This window comes from Phocoena phocoena, chromosome 21, assembly GCF_963924675.1.
Source record: "Phocoena phocoena chromosome 21, mPhoPho1.1, whole genome shotgun sequence".
Taxonomy (NCBI): Eukaryota; Metazoa; Chordata; class Mammalia; order Artiodactyla; family Phocoenidae; genus Phocoena; species Phocoena phocoena.
Genome location: NC_089239.1, coordinates 11,076,016 through 11,092,878, shown reverse-complemented (window position 1 = coordinate 11,092,878; position 16,863 = coordinate 11,076,016). Strand labels below are relative to the sequence as shown.

The window sequence follows — 16,863 nt, the reverse complement described above, 5'->3', positions numbered from 1 at the left end:
CATCGTCATCATTTATGGAGTTTGTTCCATATACCAGGCAGACACTGAGGCTGCAGTAATCTTCCCATGAGACCCAGTGACATGCATAGCTAGACGAGCAGCTCCATTCTGGGAAGTAAAACAAAACAAACAAACTAAGTTAGACAGGAGTCAGTTTCTGAGCTCTGAAAGCCAGGCAGAGGACTTTGGACATCGTGATAGCTAATCGGGCATCATCGTAACTTCTGGAGCAGGGGAGTGACACCATAAACATAGCAAGTGCTTACGGAAGAGAGACTTCCATACAGGCTGGAGACATCTGGGGACCGGGTAAGATAAGGAAAGTCAAGACACTGGCTAAGGTTACAGTTTTATAAAATCCTGGCATGGCCATGAGGAGGTGGATGATGATATTTATAACATATTAGCAGCTGAATTAACATAACTAAGGGGGTGATGGTTCAGATTCAAGTTGTGTCCTGTGGCCTCATCATCATGGCTGTAGAAGGAGAAATTTGGAATAGAACAAAGGGATGTATTTTGGGTTAGACCTGGAGTCCAGCCAGCTCTGGAAGCGTTCGTCCTTCAGAGTGGGTGTGACACCTTCTGTAACGTTTGACAGGGAGAGCAACCTTTGTGAGTGGGCGGGACTCTTGTGGCTTAGATGTAGATAGTCAGCTCTTCACATGACCACGTGTTCTATTTCTTTTGTGTCCTCTTGCATCCAGACTCCTGCTTTGTACTTCCTAGGTATTTATTAGCTCATTTTTGACTTGCGTGAAGACAGAGGGAAGCAAATCCTTTTGTTCTTATAGAAACCAGTTTGGCTGCAGTTTGGCGTAAAATCAGGTACACTAAGTGTTCTTAAGAGCTTGGTTCCTTGTTTTTTCCTGAAATCAGTTAGGCAGCCACATGTATTTATTGATCTCCCTCTAAGAGGCAAGTTCTATGCTTGTGCTCGGTATGAAGTGGTGAGCAAAATCACGTGGTCTCTGCCCTCATGGAGTCTGTAGGCTCTTGTGAGTAGCCGATGTATTTTAAGTAATTAATTTAATTATAAATGATTGGTGTGCTGAGTGCTATGAAGAGAATTTAGGGAGCTAAGGGAATGTACCGTGGGGGACCACAACCAGCCAGAGGCAGAGACTCCGTCAGGGAAAAAAGTATATGCAGTCCTCGCCTTGAGAAGCATATAGTCTATTTAAAATAAAACGCACCATTTTGAAATATTTCTATTGAGTGATTTAAGTCAAAAGTGAATATTTAGATGTTTCATCATAAAATGAGGCTGGAGTAGATGGAGCCGTAAAGTTTGGAATCGCTAAGCTGTGTGATGAGATGGGGAAGGGCATCCTCCAGGGAGGAAAACCAAACCACAAATTAGCCGAGTCCATAAGTCATTGTGTCACAAGGACACGTCGATGCATGGGCCGTAGATTGAGCCCATATCCGATGAAATTGTTTGACCCCAAAGTAAAGGATACATCAGTTAGAGTAAACAACGGCAAGGATTTTCATCTACAGATGAGCGTTTCAGAACAAGCTGTACAAACAGAGCTTTGGGAAGGGCACCAGGGTTCAAACAAGGAGGGGTTAATTCATAAACACTGACACCCTCATTAGTGGGATTGTATGTCATAGATGTTGAAAAACAACATTGGCGAGCCAGGATAACTTAGATTTTTTTTTTTTCCCCTCAGTATTTACCCATGAGTCCACTGTGGCCACTCTATGTATACTGTTATCTCAAGAATTGAGAACTAGCCCCCAGATCTTAATAAAAAAGAAATGGGATGATCAGTGATGGGGAGGTATAAGGTTGGATCTGAACGAAATGTTATTGAAGGCATATATTATATTTAATATTTTCTTTAATGGTACTGAAGAAGGCATTCCCTTGAGGAAATAAATGTCTTTTGCAGATGATACCATAAAGAACACTAGAACACAAATTAGAAAAGCATATACAGACCTCAAGAAATTTCACTTCATGGTGGATAAGAGAACGAAGTTCATCTTGGAAAAATGCAGACTAATAGTAACAATCCATTTGGGAAAGAATAATCTACAACACAGATACTCAGCCAGTGAGTGGGCGAGTTCTAGCCACAATCCTGAGTGAAGGGGTGAGAAAAGTCAGCCCTTGCAATATGATACTGTAGAAAAACAAACTAGCACTGTTTGACCTGGTGTGTACACTGCCAGCTCTGGTTTACGGAGTACGAGCAAAAGTCCTTAACGTCTAACACTTAAACACACCGATAATCCTCAATATGTATCTGTTGGCATTGCTATTACTTGATATTTGTAAACATGGACATCAAAGAAATTGTTTCAGCTGTTGTACAATATGAAGGAAATACCCCAGTTAACTAGTACTGAGGTAGAGCGAAAAGAAAATAGGGGCTCTTCTTTTTTGGAAGAAAATTATCTAAAAAATTGTCTGAATATTTCATGGTAGAGTGATGAATAAATAGAGACAAAATATCATATGTAAACCTGTTTCCCTTCTCCTGCCTGATCAAGGGAGGACCTAATGAAAATTAATGAAACCAAGACATAAAGAAAGGAAGAGAAAGGATGTCTAAGGACGGTTTATAAATTGACCATAAATTAAAAAAAACACAAAACCATTTATAATGGCTTGTAAAATTAGCAAACCCTAAATGACCAGAAGTTTCTTGGAGTTCTGGAAATATCTTTGACTATGTCTAGTGTCTCCACCAAAAAAAAAATGAGAAATACTTTATTCAATTAGAATGTAAAAAATACACCAAGCACTAAATCGCTTCACAAAATTACATGAGCTGATGATCGATTACATAGTAAGCGTATCAGGACCGTCACCATGTATTAAGGTTATTATTAAGAACAGTTTTTATTTTACTGATGCTGTGCAGAAGTCTTGGTTACTCGACGGTAATGGCTTTATTGAATCCTAGGTAAGATGGTATTTCAGTAACAGGATTTAAATTTGAGGTAAGAGACTTATTGTTAAAAGAGTTAGAGTCTTTTCCAAATTCCAGACACAATTTTAAAGGTTTCTATTTAAGGGAGGGAGTCTATAAGGAGGATACTGGGAGCTCCTATAAAAAATTATTTGGAAGTATACAGAGGAGGGAGTCGGTCACAAACTATAAAAATAAAAGCCGGTTATTGAGCTGTACCTGGCAAATCAATTGACTGTGAGGTTCTCCTTAATACAGTCCTTTACTGGACACTGCAGTCTGATCCTCAGTCAGGTTCAGTTTAACTAACATTTTATGAGAGTCCTTCGTGAGCCAGGCTAAACATTAGAGCTATAAAATGATCCGAATGTGGTCAGCGTCCTCACAAAGAGGTAACCACGAAACAGATAGGTAAGGACATTGGAAGAGATCAGGGCAGCGTGCAATGTGAGAGCCAAATAAGGAATCCTTCTCCCAGGGTGTGGATGTGTAGAGGTGAGGATATGGCACTCAGGGAAGAGGTGATGCTAGTTGGAAGAGATGCTGCTTCAGTTCAGACAGAACTGTCTATGAGTTTTCATCTCACGAAGAACAATCACAGAACAAAGATAGCTTATCATGTTAAGAGCAAATACTAAACTTTTTTTTTTTTTTTTTTTTTTTTGCGGTACGCGGGCCTCTCACTGTTGTGGCCTCTCCCATTGCGGAGCACAGGCCCCAGACGTGCAGGCTCAGCGGCCATGGCTCATGGGGCCCAGCCGCTCCGCAGCATGTGGGATCCTCCCGGAACCGGGGCACGAACCCGTGTCCCCTGCATCGGCAGGCGGACTCTCAACCACCGCGCCACCAGGGAAGCCCTAAAATTAAAAAAAAAATATTTCCATCTTCTAATCTGATCAGTAAAACAAACGGTATATATAGTTTTGGAGCTAAAATAGGGGCTCGGTTCTTATTCAAACAGATTCTTCTAAGACATAAAATTCTTGGAAGGTGCTCAGACTCGTGCCAAAGAATATTGTTCAAAATCAGATTAAATTTACCGTACTCTTATCTCCGAAGAAAGCGATAGATTGGGTGCTTAAAGTACAGTGCTAATAAAGAAATATGTCAGCAGCCGGTCTGCCTATTCTTTTAGACGTAATTCCATAGAATTTAATCAGAGCCTGTAGATCAGGTGCATTCCCATTTGCATATGCTTCCTCTACCCAGTCAATGCAGTCTGCAGTCTGCTTATGCAGACACTGTTTCCACTTCCTTCCATCTGATTTGGTAACAATTCTAGACGTCCACAAAAGTTACATAATGATTATAGCCGCTGAACCCTTGAATTGCTTAGGAATAGGTATTTGAAATTTATTTTGCCTCCAGCTTGTCTTAAAAATCCATTCTATCAGAAATTTATTTTTTAAGTTCTTGAGTCCTCCCTGACTGGTAATACATTCAGAAGAAATGATGTCTGGGTTTTTGCACAGTGATTCCATGTGTGAGGGTGATTCCCAGAACCTTCGTGGTAAGAGAAACCTTTGATAATCACTTAGTTAAATCCTTTCACTTTATCCCTGAGGACAGCTGAGGCCCAATGAAGCCAAATGGGCTTCTCACATGCAAGCAGCAAGATTCTGTGATGCCAGGGTAGAGGGCCTTTTGGAGGTCAGGATCCCTGACATCCTAAACTTTAATGTACAAACAGATCTCTTAGGGATCTTGTTGAAATACAGATTCTTATTCAGTAGTTATGGATGGGGGGCCTGAGATTCTACGTGTCTCCTAACAAGATTCCAGGAGATGCTGGTGCTATGGGTCCTTGGACCCCACTTTGAATAATAATAAGGCTTTTACGCTAAGAAAATCCATCTAAGTGAAAGTAAACAGTAGCGAAAGGAGAGTTCTGGTTCGGTTATAGCTGATAATTCCAAAAAGGATTGGCATACCTTAAGCAGATCTAATGTTACTGCACCAAATATTCTATTGATATATCACCTTATGATAGAGATAATGCTAGTTTCCTAGGAAACATCATCTCAGGATTTGTACGAATCAGAAAATTGGTTGGGTAAGATTTTTGATCCCCTTCATCTAGTTGTCCTCTGACCAGTGATCTCAAAAGTGTCATCCTAGATGCATAAACGGCAATCTTCTAATAAATGCGTTTCTTCTCTTAAGGGACTCATGATCTCTCAGCTATTTGTTAATTTCATGATCCTTAAATAATACGTGCATTTCTTACCTCCAATGGTTCTCTCTCCCTCTCTCTCTTCTCACACACACACATACCATATTCACATATCTTATACCATGTTCTTTGTATGAAACAAGTGGATTATTGTGTGATCAAATTAAGAATTTAAATTTTTAAGATGAAATGGTCATTATAGAATATATTCTTAGGTCTGAAATTACCTACTTAATTATAGTGTATGTCTATATGGATTTATATAGTCCTGGTTCAGAAACAAATATACAAATTAAAAGCCCACGTAGGGCTTCCCTGGTGGTGCAGTGGTTGAGAGTCCACCTGCCGATGCAGGGGACACGGGTTCGTGCCCTGGTCCGGGAAGATCCCACATGCCGCGGAGCAGCTGGGCCCTTGAGCCATGGCCGCCGAGCCTGCGCGTCCGGAGCCAGTGCTCCGCAACAGGAGAGGCCACAGCGGTGACAGGCCCGCATACCACAAAAACAAACAAACAAACAAACCCGTGTACTTCAAAACTTTTTATGTCAAATAAGTTATATGGAAAACAAGTTTCCGTATATTTTTCTTAAATTACCTGTGAAGGCCCTCTTACTGAAGCACGCAGAATGACATCTTCATGAGAAATGACCCAACCTCACAGGTTATAGTTCTTATTTCTGTATTTCTCTAGGCAGATCTTCCTCTACTCATTGAAGCAAAAATATTATAAATGAAAATAACCAGTTCATTAAAAAAATATATATTTTGAAGAACTGAAAAAACTATATCAATACAAGATGTTTGTTGTTAAGCTTGTGGCCTCTCCCGTTGCGGAGCACACGCTCCGGACGCGCAGGCTCGGCGGCCATGGCTCACGGGCCCAGCCGCTCCACGGCATGTGGGATCCTCCCGGACCGGGGCACGAACCCGTGTCCCCTGCATCGGCAGGTGGACTCTCAACCACTGCGCCACCAGGGAAGCCCCCAATATTATTTTTAATGATCATAATTATACTTTGTTTACCCAAGTACTTATAGGGCTGAAAATCTGGAACTGCTAGTATTTATTCTTACAAGCCATTCTTGAAATAGGTGAAGTAGATGTACCAAATCACTTGAGAACATTTTTTGGCACTGAATTTGGCTTTAAGGGAAATGAAAAAAAATCAACCTTATATTAGCAAAAATGAATCGTTTTATTCACATCTCTTTGATGCCAAAAAGATGGTGTTTATTTTTATTTACTCTGGAGAAGAAAGGGTTGTAAGTAAATCACGAGGTGTGTGCATGATGGTTATGGCCTAGATGAACTATTACTAATAATCATGGCTATGGTTGTGGAGCACCCGTAAGAGGTATATTTGCGTCCTGGAACTTTTTGATGACCCTATTTATTAGAGTATGATACTGGGTAAAATGAATCCATTCTGAAATGCTTTAGTTACTGGAGTGACAGCAACAAAAAGAGCAGTTGTAAAGGGCTTCCACATTAGGCACAGCCCCGTCACAGGCTTTAAGAACAGTATTCTACCAGGATTCTGGAACTTTGATAGGCAAATATATACGAGTGAGTAAAATGTAGATTTTATACAGTTTCAAAACAATTTACCCTAAATGCAAAATGACATTTATTAAATACTTCAGTAGAGGAATAACTGTTTAAATTTTAGAAGTGTATTTGCCTTTGGCTTGAGATAATTGGATGAAGTGAAATTCGTACTCATAAAAATCTGCCTCTTCCTTTCACCATTAAAAATAAGACCTAATTTGTAACATCTTTGAAACAAAAGGAGATGTAGTTTTTCTTGTCAGTAATCACTAGGGCGTGAAAGAGCTTGACTTCTGTTGTAGTTTGTTGATTTCACTTATAAAGATACCTATGAAATGAAGTACAAAGTGGTGTCTACAAAAGAAAAAGCTCAGGATCGTTTAAACAATAAAAGATGATGGTGGATGGAACCTTACAAGCTCTTACCAAAACCGGTGTTTGAACATAGTGAGTCGATTGATCAGTGACAACTTCAGAAATGCCCAAGGGAAAATGACTTAGCTGCCCAGAACTTGCCACTTCTTTTCAACTTTTCAACCTCACTCTAGTTATGAAGACTGAAGCAGACAACAGAAATCCATACCCCCCAGTTTTCACGGGACATGGTTTTCTAAATGTTTTGTCTTCTCCTTTCTTTTGCGTTGTTCAGCTACCAGGTCATTTGTAGGAGCCTCCATACTGCATAGGAGGAACACTGCCAGTCTGAAAGTTCAGTGTCTTTAGCGTTCGATATCTTATTACATTTTTACCCTCTAGGTGCCAACCTGGATTCACTGGAGCGAGATGTACTGAGAGTGTGCCCATGAAAGTCCAAACCCAAGAAAGTATGTTAAAATAATCTGAAATTTGCTTTCTCCCCCAAACTACAGCAACAATCACTACCGCTTGGTGGTTTTACAACTCAGTTGTGACTGATTCCTTTTGTTCTAATTATGGTTTAACCACTCAGGGCGTAAACCCATTCAGTGAGACCTTGTTTAACTGTGTCTCAACACAGACCCCAGTGGTCATCAGTTTTATAAAAGAATGACCCATCAGGATGGTCGGTGATGCTGGTGATCATGGCGGGCCGGCCAACCAGAACTCCCTTCCTTCCAACATTTTGGACCAATGCTGTCAAATAGAAAACCTAGTGAAAGGAAACATCTGCTTTCACTTCAAGTGACTCCCTTTGAGAGAATGCAGTCACTTAAAATGCTGGGATCTTTCTATCATTTCTGTCCGAATTTTTAACCCTTTGGGGGAAACGCCGGAGTCTAAAAGCCACCATTAGGACAAAGACTCAGTTCCTGAGGGTGAACTCACCAAGTTCAATCAAATGTCACTGAAGGAGCTTCTTTCTAGCATATATTCACCTCTTCTCTTTTTCTCTGTTTTTTCTACCATTGTTTTTTTTGTTTCTTCTCTCAGGTGCCCAAATGAGTTTACTGGTGATCGCTGCCAAAACTACGTAATGGCCAGCTTCTACAGTACGTCCACTCCCTTTCTGTCTCTGCCTGAATAGGAGCATGCCCAGTCGGTGCTGCTTTCTTGTTGCTGCATCTTCCCTCAGATTTCACCTAGAGCTAGATGTGTTTTACCAGGTCTAACATTGACTGCCTCTGCCTGTCGCATGAGAACATTAACAAAAGCAATTGTATTACTTCCTCTGTTCATGACTAGTTGGCTCCGAGATGCTCATAGGTGTGTGAGGCTCCGATGTTTCTGAAATTGATCTTGAACAATGTGATACAAAATGATAGTCTGTATCGCACAGTGCGATGATAATAAAGGCATTTAAAAGTCTCACTTTTATTGATAAAATAAAATCATTCCACTGGACAGTCCATCTTCTTTATAAAATGACCCCATCCTGAAAAGGATGTTCGCTAAGTTGTAACCAGTACACACTTGAAATGATGGTAAGTTCATTTCGGTTCAGAATGTGTTACTTCTAACAAATAAACAGAATAAAAAGAGTGCAGATGTTTCTCTTCATTAACCAAAAAGTTTGCATTTAAGTTTAAAAAAAGCACTGAGTAGGAAAATTAAAAACAAACATCTTACGGCAAAGGAGATAGCCAGGCTTCTATTGACCTTGTTTAGGAAAAAAGTGATTCGGGTCTAAATGATTTTTAGATGAATTGTTATTTATTTATGAATATTTATAGATGAATCATTTATTTATGTTAGTTATTCTAGTTTCAGTAATAATTTTAGGAAAATTGTTTTTTAAAAATATTAGTTACTTTGAAATATCACAGTTCACTGCTAGATATATATTTTTTAATGAGAACTGGGAAATTTTGATTGATTTCTGTGGCTTCATGAAGTCTCGGACATCATTCCTAAAAGACCCAATTCACATTGTATATAATTGCACGTATAACTAAACTATGTATTTCTCCTGCTTTTGTGAACGAGGACTGTAGCTTTTAATTCTGGAGCTTTCAAAGCATTATATTTAAAATGGATTCCATATTGTTATCCATTTAGATCAAAGGTTGACAAATTTTTTTCTGTAAAGGATCAGACGGTACATACTTCTGTGTTTGCAGACCATACCATCAGTGTCTGTCGTAACCACAGAAAACTTGGCCACTGTAGCACAAAAGCAGTCATAAACAATGCATGAACTCATAAGCATGGCTGTGTACTATTGAAACTTTATTTACAAAAGCATCGTAATGGATTTGTCAACCTCTGATTCAGATTGTCAATTTCTCACCCCAAGAAATATTTCACATAGCGTATTAGGGTGTAAGTTCATGTAACACAAGCAACAGTGATAGCAATTGGTCATTTGGGGGCTCTAAAAGAATGAGAGTTGACTCTTACTTGTATACATGCAAATAATAAGATTCTGTTCCTTATGTATGTTAACAGACATGGAAGAATAAAGAAATTTCATATGCATTATGGGGCTATTAGGCCCATACTATTCAAACTTTTTTTTTTTTTTTTAGTGAGGTGGTACTTACTTATTATGTATTTACAAAGGCTACAGGTCAAAAACTATGTTACAGACCATTTTATGTTGTGAAAAATTGGTAAATTGGCATTGCTAAATTTTCAAACACGGTCTCCCCTTTATTCAGAATCTTTAAAATGCCTTTAGTGGACAGAATTGTTCTCTCTACAGCTGTAGAATATTGTTACAAAGGTAGATAAGATGGAAAGTAAAAACAGAAGGTAAAAGTAGAATTTTACTTAATATAGTAATTTCCTTTTAGAAATGTGTTTGTATTCAAATGACATAGATCTAGCAAATCCATGTGACTCTGTAAATTCAATACATTTATATTTTAGAATTTAATGAAAATTCTGAACATGTGCATTGTACTTAAAATTTTGGAATACCATTGTGCACTGAAAGCAATGGTGAAGTACCAGATAGAGAAAAGCATTAAAAAATGAAGCTATTCCCCCAAAATGATTGATAATGCAGTGAGACCTGATGGTAATAACCTGAAAAAATGTTCTCAGCTTCTCTTTTAGACCATTTTCTCTTTCATAAGATATAATTTTAAAATAGCTACTGTGTATTTAATCTGAGTGTGAGTCCTTGAATAAATTCTTTAGTAAGCTTTCAGTGGCACTTTTGGAAGATGTCCAGGAAAGCAGCATTCATCTTTAACCTGATTTAACAAAGATTGATAGGAAGCACATTTATAAACAAAATCTGTAGTGACTATGCATCAGTGCTGCCTCATGTCTGGAAAAGCAAGAGCTTCCAATCAGAAACTGCTTTCCAAAATTGTCTTGCCCAGAGTTAATTTTCTAACTTCCATGTCTTAAATTCTCAATGTTTATTTCTGCAGACCTTCACATAGAAGGCAGGAAAATAAATGTTTGCTGCTCTGAGAACTTTATGTTCAAGTAACAATGAAGGCTACACAAAAACTTAAAAAGTGTTGCCACCATGGTAATGTTTAAAATTTACTTATTGGTGTTCATAAAGTTTGAAATGCATAACATACATTTTAAAAGGAAAGATATTCCCCAGCTTCAAAGGGAAACATTGTTCAACTTACCCAACCACATTTTCAGTTGAAGAATCACATCCTAAAAGAGTGTACAATTTTTAAAATGCTTATTAACACATAACTTACATTATTAGGATTTAATACGGTTTGTCTGGTCAGGGTGTCCTATGGGACATTTATTGATTTATAAAAACTGATTTAAAATATAAAAGAAAGGAACACATGTATATTTTATAGAGTGTTCTTGAAGGAAGCCATTTTCCTTGAAATAAAGCATATTTATAGTACTTTCTAGGAAGATATTGTCAAGGTTAGTCAGCTTCAAATTTCACCCTTCTTGACACTGAATTCCTACTTGAAAGGATTGTGTTCATCATTGTGTGTGTGTGTGTGAGAGAGAGTGCGTGTGTGTGTGTGTGTGTGTGTGTATATAGACAATCGATAATCAATTTATAGATGTTCTAGAAAAAAAGCACTCACAGCTTCAATAGTTACAGGCAGTATGGAGCAAATAGGTCATGTATAAACTAACATTTAATAGGAAGTAATTATAGAATAGCCCAAATTATAGACTATTTTAAAAGAGTACAATTTTAGAACTTGTAGGCATATTCTCAGAATGAGTAAACTTACTTAGCCTTAAAAGTATTTTTGAACCATAGGTTACTAGTGCCTAAATTATTTGTGTTGACTTTTCTAAATGTTTTAAAAACTCTCTGAAGTTATTAATTTCTTTATCAAACGTGTATCTTGCTGAAAGTAGAATAAAGACACACTCAACCTATGACAAAATTATCATTAACTCCAGCTGAGCGTTAGTGAGATTTCACTGTGTGTGTTTTTGTGAATGCATCAATACTTGCTCATGGCATGTGGAAACTTGGAAGGAAGGAGAGAGTTTCCTATTACGTTTCGAAGGGCTCAGTGGCAATATGGGTTGGTATATGTGAAAAAAAAAAATCTACATTTGTAAAGGTAAGTCGAAAATTAGAAGTCAGGCGCTAAATTGCTCCTATTTAGAAATGACATTGACAGGACCCCTCTAGAAACCTCAGAGGGGCAGAAAGTCAAGAGGACACCTACCTCTTTGAGATTATTTGCATAAGGAGACCCAAGATGTTAAGGAATCAAATCCTGAATGTCTTCAGAGTTAACAGAAATTATAATTGCATGCATGGACAGTTTCAGTTTTTAAAAGAGTTGTTTTCTTGTTCTTTTCTCTAATGCAATTGAAAATTTAAATTAACCTACAGGTTAATCAGTTTTCTTCAAACTATTATAAAAATCCTAAAACAAAGGATTAGCGAGTCAATATTTAATAGTTTCTGAAGACTCTTAGATTTAAATTAATTTTTTATACTGCTTACTGCGCAGCAGGAAATCACATGTAGAAAAGGAAACTAAATTGTTTACAGTAACCTTCGTGTTTTGGAATCACTAATTTAATTTGAAAAATGGAGTGGCTAGGCAGAAGTTCAATAGGAAACACATGATATGTAATAAGCCTAAGCCAACATTAGATTAAATAGAAAAGACAGAAAGTAATGACCGCTTCAGAAAATGAAAAGTGTTTGTGTATCCTACTTTTCTGACTCACAATGAAATAAATGTAGCCACCAATAGTAAAAAATAAATTAGAGTAGTATTTGCTATGGGACTAGTGTGACTGATGCATGCTTCCTCTGCTTGTTTCCTTGTTAGGGCTTGTAGCCAGAAGAGATTCCAATTTTAAGTACCAATTTCCCTTTGAATTACTGAAATTGGAGCTGCCTGATATGAATGACTTCCCATGAAATGAGATTAGAGTTAGGCTCACAGACTCACCTCTGAAACCGTAAATGCAGTGATATGTATGCACGAGCATGCCGCAACTTCACTGAAGACGTAACCAAGCTTTCTGTGCAACTAACACAGACGATCAGCAGTGTTCACGTAGGCACGGGATCGCGATTCTCTTCTCTGGAAAGAGTTTCTGTAGTTATCTCTTGATTTTAACCCTTAAATTATTACTGACGTAGGAGGAAAAGGCAAGAGATAGGGTTCTAGGGAGAAAAAGTGAGTCACTTTCTCACGTAAATGTGTGAGGAAATTTATGATCAGTTCTTCGGAAAATGAATTTTGGTATCTTGATGTTCCGAAGTTTATATGGAGGAAACAAATGGGGGCGGGGGGGGGGTGCCAGTTTGTCAAATTGAACGTTGCACAGAGGCAAGAGAAATCGTTTGGATTGGAAAAAGTTGTTAATTTTGCTGTGAACATTGTGCAACCAAAGTAACCCTACATCCTCTGGCTTTAAATTTATGAAAAACGTAGGTGATCTGCCTGAGTACCCTGGACTCAAGGCAAACGGAACTCTCTGTTATATCAAGTGCCTCTTTATCATTGTTACTAGATGCACTATGTATATATCTATATCATCTCTATATATAGATATAGATTTTTTTAAATCTAGGAAACTTCATTTCCTTAAGAGGTGGCAAGTTTCTTTTTTTAAATCTAAATTCTTGAGATATCCCAGGAGCTATCAGAGTTTTGAGGGCCGTCAAATTAATCAGAAGTAAACCTACATCCATGCAGTAAGTGGCCCAAAGTAAATCTCCAGATATGTCTGTTCCCCACGCTGTTGAACCCCTCTGCTGTTGGCAGACATACTTCATGTCTCCTTTATTCCACAGGGTCACCCTGTGAGGCATTTATCAATATCATAAGCATTTTGTCAACAAGAAATTAACTTGTCCAAAGTCACTGAACAGGTAAATGGCAGAGAAAGGACCTGAAACGAGGATGACTCCAAACATACTTACCTCCTCCTTTCCCTTCTCTATATGAGGGGCTTTGCTCACGTCCAAACTGATGCTTCTGTAAGAGAAATACCCCTCTACCACATGTTTTCAAACTTAACAGATGCCTTGTCATATTTGGGGGACTGTCCTGGTACCTCTCTAATCAGTGACCAAGGGAAGAAAGATAGACCACAGAACCCCTCTGTTGGTTTTTATCCTGCCCCTCCTTCCCACCTGCCTCTCCACCACCCACGCACAAATAAGGAAATCCTGAAGGGCCGCACATGATGAAATTTGGTTAACAAGTTTTTGTTTCAAGAATGGAATGGGTCCTTTCCAGAGGTCTTTGGTTTTTTCTGTTTGTTTTGGTTTTTCGGCCCCATTTCGTCACTTGAGCCTGTGCAGGTTCTGCTGGTCCTGCAATCCCGGTCCCTCGTCAGTCAGGTCTGCCAGGACTGTGGGCTGTGAGCACACAACTTTGAGTCCCTTTCCCTGGGCAGCCCTGCAGCTTCCCTGGGTGCCTGTGCCCTTCAGCTGTCATCTGGGCATTGGAGCTAAGCACTGGGAAGTGATCATCTAATTGGCTCTTCGTGATTTGAAGAAGTAGTAAATGAAATTTAACTAAAGAACCCAGGAATTGCATCCTCCCCCCACCTCTTTTTTCTTTTTTCTTTTTTTAACCCATTGAAAAAGTGAGGCATTCAGAGCTGTCCTATGCCACACAGGAATTATATGGAAAACTGGAAGCAGGCTCCAGTGCCCCAGTGCCCCGTCTGGCTTTTTGAGCAGAAATGTTTGCTCCTTGTCATGTACGTGGTGGAGAGAGTAGAAGGTTTGGAGAAAAGGAAATAGTTTTTTAAAAATAACTAAAGCAACAAGAAATATTAGAGCATAGCTATATAAATCCATTGTGATGAAATTTTCCAACCAAATTACTTGGCTTCACCTCCTAGCTCTGCCACTGTGTGTCTTTGGGCAAAACAATTTCACCTCCCTGGAACTTCAAGTCTGCCTTTTGAAAAGAGAAGAATGAAATAATGCCAAATGCTGTCTCTGATGATAAATACAGTATTCTATTCCCAAATAATGAAACAGCATAGACGAGAGTTCAGCCGTACAACTTCTCCCTCAGTAAGGTCTTTTAAGGGTTAATAAAGATACAGTGTGCTGGTATCTGCGCACCTCTTAAAAGAGAAGTTCCCTCTGTGGACTCATGGGGGCGTACCTGAGCACTGCTTCCTTAACCATCCGCCGTTTGTCTGTTCAATGTGCACGCACAGAGCCATAATAGTCGTGTGTAATGTGTTTTGGAGTGCAGTGTATTGCTCTTTTCTGAAACTTTTTCCCTTTCTTTCTTTTTTTTTTGTCAACTTTCTGCATTGGCAGAGCATCTTGGGATTGAATTTATGGGTATGGACCAATCATCATTCCTTTTAGCCTGCAGAATTTAGAGCCTATGAGCTGAAACCCTTTTTATTTTTTCCCCCCTGTCTATTCTTCCCTTTCAGTTCCTAACTAATTTCCTTTCTCTTTAGAAGGGATCATACAGCTATAACAGTGATTTCTTTGCCTTCAATCTATGGTTAGTTTACCAACATGGTACTGAGTGCACCAGCTTTTAGATTCCCAGTTTTCACTTAGAGTTTAAAATCACCTTACCTGCTGCAAATTCACATATATCCCATGTTCTCTGACCCACTGGTTGATCTGGCCATGCTGTTATTTCCGAGCTGGGGTACGTTGGAGTGGTTTATAAGGCTGTAGGAAGAACCAAACCAGAAGCCTGAGAACAGAAGAAGCTTTACATATATCAGTGTAAGAGCGCTCCACGTTTTAGGCTGATGGGAGCTTGACATACAATGTAAAAATCATCTATTAATGTAGTAACATCTTAATCTGCAACATATTATATGCATAGACTTGGATTACTCTGGTTTTCTGGAGATACTCAAGCACTGCTCCAGTCGATTTCATTATCTCATGAACAAGGAAATAGAAAACAGAATGAAATAGCCTTGTGCTATTTTAGTTGGAAATTCTAGCACTAACAGAATTAAACTTGAGTCACTATATCCCAACAAGTAATCAAATAGACATTTTCACACTGCAAATGTAAAATATCTCCTATGAGCATGTGAATTGGGGGCAGACTTCTTTGGAAAGCCTTCACCCTAAAGAGTTGGGAGAAAAGGCCAGTCTTGGGAGGAAGGGGAAGCCATCCTATTCTTCCAGAGGCTCCACAGTGCAGGCCCCCAGGAACGTGACCGTTGGTCAATAAAGGAATATCTGGTCCCCCACCAGCTGGTGTCAGTGACATCATGCGGTGAGTTTCATTTCAATGATAACATCACAGTCTACACCTAGTGTACTTCCCATAATTTGTGGAAAATCAGGTTGTTACAAGCTCTATCCATTCCAGGGATAGAAACTCAATTAATTGCTCATTGCCCCCAAAAATATTCCAAGAGAAAACTATTCATTTGATGGGAATAGCCCCACGTTCACGTGAGTGGTCCTTTGCACATCAGAGAACGTCACCCAAGAGTAAGGAACACAAGAGGTCCCACCAACATCCCGCAGGGGGCGGGTGGTCTACACGAGGGGAGTTATCTATTCAGGTTACTTTCCTTGGGATAAAAATTATCCCACTTCGAAAAAGACTTACTGGCCTTACCTGAAAGGAAGAAAAAAATACCACCGTCACCTCCCCTCTTCTAACAGCATCTTTCCTGCTTTATCACTTTAGGGTATAATTATTAAATTTAATATTTCTCTTCCCAAACAATGAAGTAGGGTGATGGATATTTCAGATGTATAACCTCCCTCAATAAGATCTGAAGGGTTAGTAAAGGCACACTGATGTGGTACCCACACCAGGGGTTACTTTGGTAAGCTTAAGGTTTGACCTCTTAAGGGCAAACCTTCCAGAGGTTCCAAAGTCCCCAGCCAGCCAGAACATTCCATCCTTAAGGAAAATCCGACTTTAAAGGTCAATTAAAATTGAGACAGCCAAGGCTTCTGTCTCTTGGCCTAGCCAGATCAGTCTGAAAAACATGCTTGATCTGGTTCATTCAATGCATCCAGCCAAACCATAAAGACTCAGAAGTGTTGCAACTCATTAATAAGGCAGATCCGCCAACGAGCCTGATGGATTCTTTTTTTCAACGCTGCCTCTAATCTGTTCTTGTCCTATTGACCCTGTCACACTAGGAAAAAAATAAGGGGTGGGGGGAGGGTTTTTTAAAAAAAACTCATTGTTTATATTATTGTTCATCAGGTATTTCTCTTTGAACACATTTATTTTGTGAGGGTCACCTGATCTAGTAAACCACTGGAAAATCAGAAACTTAGACGAAAAACATTTAACGCAAACATGCTGATGTGAATACAGAACCCTGATCCACATCTGTGTTCTAGGGGCCTCGGTTTTAATTAGTTCATTTAGCACTTTTCTTTTGCCCTTTGGC

At 39.1% G+C, this 16,863-nt stretch overlaps 1 protein-coding gene across 9 annotated transcripts in view; it reads left to right on the top strand.

The window, feature by feature from the left end:
* NRG1 (neuregulin 1) overlaps positions 1-16,863 on the top strand; it is a 1,020,295-nt gene that overhangs the window by 992,114 nt on the left and 11,318 nt on the right. For 3 of the 9 annotated variants that reach the window (XM_065899833.1, XM_065899832.1, XM_065899835.1), the window contains 2 exons: positions 8,059-8,117; positions 14,783-14,806. In XM_065899833.1, coding sequence (XP_065755905.1) covers positions 8,059-8,117; positions 14,783-14,806 — 83 coding nt within the window. Of the gene's footprint in view, positions 1-7,404; positions 7,473-8,058; positions 8,153-14,782; positions 14,807-16,863 lie in introns of those variants that run through there. The other 6 variants (XM_065899834.1, XM_065899837.1, XM_065899838.1 and 3 more) reach the window with 3 other exon arrangements.